This window comes from Falco biarmicus, chromosome 4, assembly GCF_023638135.1.
Source record: "Falco biarmicus isolate bFalBia1 chromosome 4, bFalBia1.pri, whole genome shotgun sequence".
NCBI classification, from domain to species: Eukaryota; Metazoa; Chordata; class Aves; order Falconiformes; family Falconidae; genus Falco; species Falco biarmicus.
Genome location: NC_079291.1, coordinates 51,425,131 through 51,432,167, shown reverse-complemented (window position 1 = coordinate 51,432,167; position 7,037 = coordinate 51,425,131). Strand labels below are relative to the sequence as shown.

Sequence of the window (7,037 nt, the reverse complement as noted above, 5' to 3'; positions counted from 1 at the left end):
GACTGATAAACAGTTAAATCAGACCGAAAGGTGTATGGATACTTTGATGGTTGCCAACAATATTTCCAGCACTTGTAATATCTTCCAGAATGTACATATATGCGTGCCAAGACATGCCCTTGCTGCTGTCCTTCCCTTTACCTGGTAATGTTACGGACCTTGGATTCTGCTAGTGCCATACAATCTGAAATATCAGGGCAATTGTTTTTATGGATCAGAAGTGCTCATGCAAATACATATTGTTCCCACTTGCTATTTAGAGTGGACATGGTTAAACGTGACATGGAAAGTAAACATCAGTGGGTTTATTTCTCTTAAACAGTGCAAAAGTTCTGTGTATATTTATAAGAATCTGTCAGTTCTATGTCTTTTTTTTTTTTTTTTTTGCGAAGTGGCTACATAAGATGCTTGGCGTTGTTGAGAATTCCTTCCATTTATGCCTTTTATGGTAATTTTTAGGGACTCATCTAATTTGTTTTGCTGGAGTCATGGTCAGGACTATATTTTAAATCAGTTCAGAGATACAGAGGATAATTAAGCTAAAAGAATTTACATTGTTCCTTAAATGGGAGTTGTAACTTTATTGTGATAGTCCTTGTTTTAGCTGCCGAGTATGTACTTCTAGAGACACATTCCAATGAAAATATTATATTAAAATGATATTTTCAAAGGGTAATATGCTATCCAAGGCTGTTCATCCTATGCCAGACTGCTTTAGCAATAAAGCACCTCTTCAGAAAATTGTTTAATAACAGATAAATACATATTTCTGATTTTAAACAGAAGAGAAGAACTGATTGCAACAGCACTACTGGAAAATGCTGATGCTTTATCAGCCCTTTCTGCATGGACTACAAAGGTAGCTCTACTTTCTGCATCTAAACATAACAACAGGATTGGAATCAAACTCTGTAGAATGTAACCTCTGAAATGTATACAACTGGCCAAGTACTACCTTTTTTCCCTCTGCATAAATAATGTTAATAATCTCCTGGATTAGCACACTAAAATCCCAGTGCGTTAATTATAGTCTTACATTATTTATTTGTATTTTATTTTCCACAATTAGGAAAGAATTTCCTAACCCTTAAGGAAAGAAATCTCTCCTTATTATAAATAAAGTGTAAGAAATTTTCTTGCTTCCCATCTTAAATTTTCAACATGTAGCAAAGCAGTCTGCATGGAACAGGATACCATACATCTTTTAGATATATTGGAGAGTAAATTTACTCATTATAGTAAATGAGGTTTTGAATAGTTAAGGCTAGTAAGCAGCAAGAGAACATCAGAATTAATATGAATACCATTTAAAAAAAACAGAAAGCATCCACAGGGCAGGTGTCTGTATTAACTGGTTGGCCGCACAAACCAATTTCTCAAATACCAACATGTAGAAAGGCAAAGCACTAAACTGTACACTTTATAAAATATCACATCAAGCTGCATAATGAATGACATCCCATAGGTTTTCATGTTTTGGGGGACATAGCTGATTTATATCATGGTGGTCTCTGTCTGCATAAATGAGTGAGCCCTTGAATTCCGGTGAAGCTGGGAAACACTTTCTGATCCATTTCGAGAAATCGAAGAGCTGTGGAATCTGTAATCCCTGCCTGCTGTCTGCTTCCAGCACAAACTCCGCCATTTTCTTTTCAGCTCCCCTTGCACCTGTGTTAAAAAGAAAATGCACGAGATGAAAATGTTCTTTTACGTGACGAGCTTTTCTATGTTTATTGGCTGTCAAATGGGGATCTCCAGGAATAGAATCGTAGAATGGATTGGGTTGGAAGGGACAATAAAGATCATCCAGACCACCTCCCCTGCCATGAGCAGGGACATCTTTCACTAGACCAGGTTGCTCAAAGCCCCATACAACCTGATCTTAAACACTTTGAGTGATGGAACATCCACAGCTTCCTTGGGCGACCTGTTTCAGTGGTCTCCACCACACTCAGAAAAAATTCCTTCTTTAACATGCAATCTAAATCTACCCCCTTTCTGTTTAGAACTGCTACCCCAGGCCCTGCTAAAAAGTCTTTCTCCATCTTCCTTATAATCCCCTTTTTTTATACTGAAAGTCTGCAATAAGGTCTCCCCAAAGACTTCTCTTCTTCAGGCTGAACAATTCCAACTCTCTCAGCCTCTCTTCATAGGACAGGTGTTCCAGTCTTCCGATAATTTTTGCGGTTGTCCTTTTGACTCGTTCTAACAGGTCCACGCCATTCTTGCACTGAGGACAGTCACCTCTCTCGATCTGTTGGCCACGCTTCTCTTGATGCAGGATACAGTCGGCTTCCTCAGCTGCGAGTGCACATTGCTGGCTCATGTCCAAGTTTTCATCCCCCAGCATCCCCAAGTCCGTCTCGCTGAACAGCTCTCAAACCATTCATCCCCCCATTTGAACTGACATTGGGGGTTGCCCCAACCCAGATGCGAGACCTTGCACTGGGTCTTGCTGAACTTCATGAGGTTCGCGTGTCCCCACTCCACAAGCCTGTCAAGGTCCCTCTGGGTGGCAACCCTCCCCTCTAAAGTATCAAATCAGTTTTTACAAAGATTACAAAACAGAGGCAAAGACTGTGTCTGTGCTGTCTGTAAGGAGATGCCCCAAGGCCACTTTCAAAATCAGTTTTGTATCACTTGTGCTGCAACATTAGCTTTTGGTATCTAGCTATTAATCACACATATTTAAAGCAGAGAATCAAATGATTAGCCCAGCATCAAGCATCTCATGAATATCAAAGACCAGAATAGCACTCAGGAGACCTGACTGCCAATTCCCTGTGCAAGCAGGTGTCGTCTTCAGACAGATTCCTCCTGTCAGACGCTGCATGCTGTTTAATGTATTTTCTACTTAAAAAGTGGCTGATATCAAAAGGAATTCCTTGCATCTCCCTCAGTTGAGATTAGGAAAGCTGTTACATGCTGAGTACTTCTGAAAATCTGCTGCTGCTCTGGGGGTTGGATTCTGTCAGAGGACTATGCCTAAATACTTACTAAATGGTGTTTCAAGTTTTAGATAAATTTCTAGACTTGTTGCACCACACTTGCACAATCCACATTACTTACAATGGATCTAGAATTAGATCATGTTAAATAACAGAAGACACATTTACTAACACCTCGGTTTCAAACAGGTCTTAACTCTTCACCCAAATACACTAATTTCTCCTGTTGTACATAAACATATATTCTATAAATAGGAATGCAAACATCTTCTGAAACAGCTTCATGTATCAGAGTGAAATTAAAGGGCCACTTATACATTTACTAAAAACAGTATTTAACATCCTCCGTAGGAAAGGTGAGACTTACTTCACTGTTCAAAAAACAATACAGGACTGCAACAATCAACCCCTGGAATGAGACAATATTTGTAAGTTAGTAGGCAGCACCAACCTAGGTCAATAAAACTTCTTTTGAATAAAAACTTTAAAATTTACCTGAAAAGATCCCAAACACAACTCAAAGATTATTTTATAATTATTGGAACTGCGGTCAGGAAACAAAGCAAACACTGTGTAGTGAACTCCAAATAACGGAATAAGCAACAATGTGGATTTTGCGAGTCTCCTGGGTAAATAAAAGAGAAAAAGCTGGAGTTTAATGATGAGCTCTTGTTTTTCTAAGATAAGAACCTGATGCAATGTTGTTTACATAAAGCTTGTATGACTTCAGATTGGTAAACAGTCTCACTAAAGCGTTGTTTATTGCAAATCGTTTTCCTGTCAGGTTTGCTATGACATTAGCCACATAGTAACCTCTTAACTCAAAGTGGGCAGTTGCATGTTATACTTGCTCTTGCTGACCTTCCAGCTTTTCAAAAGCTGGTAAAAGGCTACAGAGCCCCTCTAAACCAGCCGACCCTTTTTCAGCTGCCCTCTGGACAGCAGCAGGGTGTAGGACCTGTCCTCTGCTGTGTCCTTGACATACAGCCAGCTCCCAGCCTGGTTTCATGGCACGGTTTTTTGGCGTGGGGTTTTACTGCATTATTCCAGAGGACCGCATCCCACAAAGTGTCATAAACTGCCCTCAGATCTCTCACGATATTTTTTACCTGGCGTAATGGGTTCAGAGTGGAAAGGAATAATGCCTTGCTGCAATGTCATACTGGTAGATCCTCTTGTATGGGAAGCAAAATCTTTCTTTTGAAATTAATTGATGTTAATTTCCTTTAAATGTGCGACCGTATGGTTAGTCTGTGTATTGCACATACACAATATCCAAACAGTACCTAGAAAATGTAATCCAGAATAATCTCAACAGTGAGATTTTCAGGAGCAATTTCAGATTTACCCTGAAATACTAAAATCTCACAACCACAGTGATGGTATTAAGCACATACCATTAGCTAGTTTTTAATATTGTCAATTACATAATAAATTTTAGCACAATACACTACTGAAGTTAAGGAAGGAGAACTTCAAATTATTAAGCACAGCAGCTCTGACAAACTGCCTGTGAAACCATTGAAATGATGCATTGCTAATTATCCCTTATCTGTCACTTATTTCACTCTAATAACATCAATTTTATGTATTATACAGGGTTAGTCATGCATTATTATGGATGTCTGGTATCAGATAAAATTATGAAATTATAATGTAGAGTCCCATAATTCATCACTGTCTTGATGAATATAACTTGATTTCACAATGAAAGGATGCTGTTGTGAATTTACCTATTTTAACAGAAAAGTCAAGGTATTTCAAGCATATTTTTTTTTCTGTGTCAGTCTTCATGGCCTGCCTTTGCTCATAATGTCTCAGTGGCTGCATCTGTTTATGTGGAAATAATCGGTTTTGACAGCGAAATTTCTCAAGAACAGTAAAACCTTCACATCTAAAGGTGATGCCAGTAGGCGGGACAAATAGGATTTCCTTAGCAGAAGAAATTAATTTACAACTGGAGAATATGACGATGCATCAAATTTCCCCGTTTCCCAAGTGAAAAGGAAAACTGATTTTATTTGAACTTAACATTACCCACTGCAAAAGTAAAATGAGCAACGAAAAGGATGGAACAAGGTACAAGCAAGTGGGACAGAGGAAGGGAAGAAAAATGGTGACTTGTATGAGTAGTATTCATTTTAGATTCATGTCTCACTTTCACTCCATTCTTGTTTTAATAATTTTTGTCTAGCTGATATTACTTTATACTGCAGTTACATTTTAGTGAAGAGACAGACAAAATAGCCTTATTCTTCTCTGTATTTTAGAAAATGCATTTGCATTTTGAAAAACAAGCCTTCCAAACCTTTAATTTGCTCTGTAGATGCAGTATTTCTTGAGGAGGTTAATCTACTGTTCTCCTGGGTATCAGCTAAAGACTATCCAATCCAAACTTAATCAGGCAATCAAATGCTAAAAGTAAAGAATTCACAGGGCTGAATAACGAAGGACAAGGTCGCTGTTAATGAACATTTTATACTATGAAGCACTAGAGTAAACTGTGGAAAATTATGAGACTGATAGGAAGGGAATGTCTCATTTTCATAAAATACATAAATACCATGGGGAATCAAAGAAAAGTTCCTGTCACAGGAAGTAAACTTGAGGAATTTTCCTGCCCATAGGTTGGTCATTGTGCTAAATAATAATGCGGCAACTGTGTAATTTCATCCCAGTTGACTTGATTCTCCCACATTTCGTTAATTCACGCAGCAAACACAAAAAAGGACCTTTGTAGCTCTATGAAGCAAAGCATTATGTCAATCTAGTTGTGTTGCCTTTCCTGCGGCACATCAGAATTCTTCACTTTTTGCATCAAATGTGTCACGTTGTTTACAAAACACATCAGGTCTTAGCTCTCTTAGTTTTAAAGATATGCTTTACTTCAGCACACCATGTTTTGTCTGCTTTTAGGACAGAAATTCAGTATTTCTTAAATGAAGAAAAGGCGTTATCCAGGAGCACATTTTCAAAGTCCATTTGCATGGGTTTGAATTTTCAGTGCTCATGTTAAGTTTTGTCATTGAAATATCGTATTAACGTCCTAAAGTGTCAAACTCAGTGCCTATTTCTGGGCTTTAAACTAAGACCTACTACAACAGACTCTTCGATCCTGCATTACTGTAACCAGCAGTTATTTAAATAAACAACAATAACTGATATGGAAATATAATAAAGAACAAATCCAATTTTAACAAAGTATTTAAATTGCCCCCCAACGTTCCTTGATTCTGAAGCTGTGGCAACGATGGATGTTAGGATTTGACGTTCAAACCAAACAAAAAAGAAGAAAGTCTAAACAGAAATGAAGTTGAGCTAAGTCAGAAACTATCGCTTTCCTCAAGAAAAATATAGGTGCTATTTTAAATCAACATAAAACATTACATTTCATTTTTAACTTTTTGGAAACCACATAACTTCTTTCCAGCTCTTAAAATATATGTAAGTATCACAAGAAAAAGTATTTTAGAAACAAACAAACAAACAAATGCTATTAAGGAGGCTGAAACAGTGTTTTGATATTGAAATTTTTGTTACGTCAAAATGAAATATTTACACATTAAAAGAAAGATATTACTCTCCATATTTTTTGCATCAGCATATTCATTCATGGATTAAACTCCAATTCGAGAATAGCTTGTTGGTCTTTATAAAATTGCTTATTTTTTATTGAATTTAGTGTTTGACAAAACAATTAGGTTCATCTCTATTTCAGCATAGTGATAAGATGTTCATTAAACCACATCTAAAATATTCCTAATTAAATGTAATTATATTATCACAGAAATTGTTGGTAGCAGGTTTTGGCAGAGGAAATCTTACAGAGATTATTTTGGTTCTGTATATAATATCAAAAAATATGACTCACTTGTACTGTGACTGGTCATTTCCTCCAACATCTGGAGATCTTAACTTCTGCAGTAGGATTCTTATAATACTAATGAAAAGTATAAAATTCACCTACAAAAAAAAAAAAAACCAAAGAAGAAAAAAAACCACCCAAAAAGTGATTTCTGACTTCTGCACTCAACATGCAGCACAAAGAAATGCTTATCAAGTTGGACAAATCAACTCAGCCGTGGGTGC

General features: G+C 37.1%; 1 protein-coding gene across 2 annotated transcripts in view; it reads right to left on the bottom strand.

Moving 5' to 3' along the window:
• Positions 1 to 359: 359 nt before the first annotated feature.
• VIPR2 (vasoactive intestinal peptide receptor 2) overlaps positions 360 to 7,037 on the bottom strand; it is a 57,099-nt gene continuing 50,421 nt past the window's right edge. For both annotated transcript variants that reach the window (XM_056336389.1, XM_056336390.1), the window contains 4 exons: positions 6,820 to 6,911; positions 3,444 to 3,573; positions 3,316 to 3,357; positions 360 to 1,668 (listed from right to left, as the gene is read on the bottom strand). In XM_056336389.1, the coding sequence (XP_056192364.1) occupies positions 1,495 to 1,668; positions 3,316 to 3,357; positions 3,444 to 3,573; positions 6,820 to 6,911 (438 nt within the window). In that variant the 3' untranslated portion in view covers positions 360 to 1,494. The remainder of the gene's footprint in view (positions 1,669 to 3,315; positions 3,358 to 3,443; positions 3,574 to 6,819; positions 6,912 to 7,037) is intronic.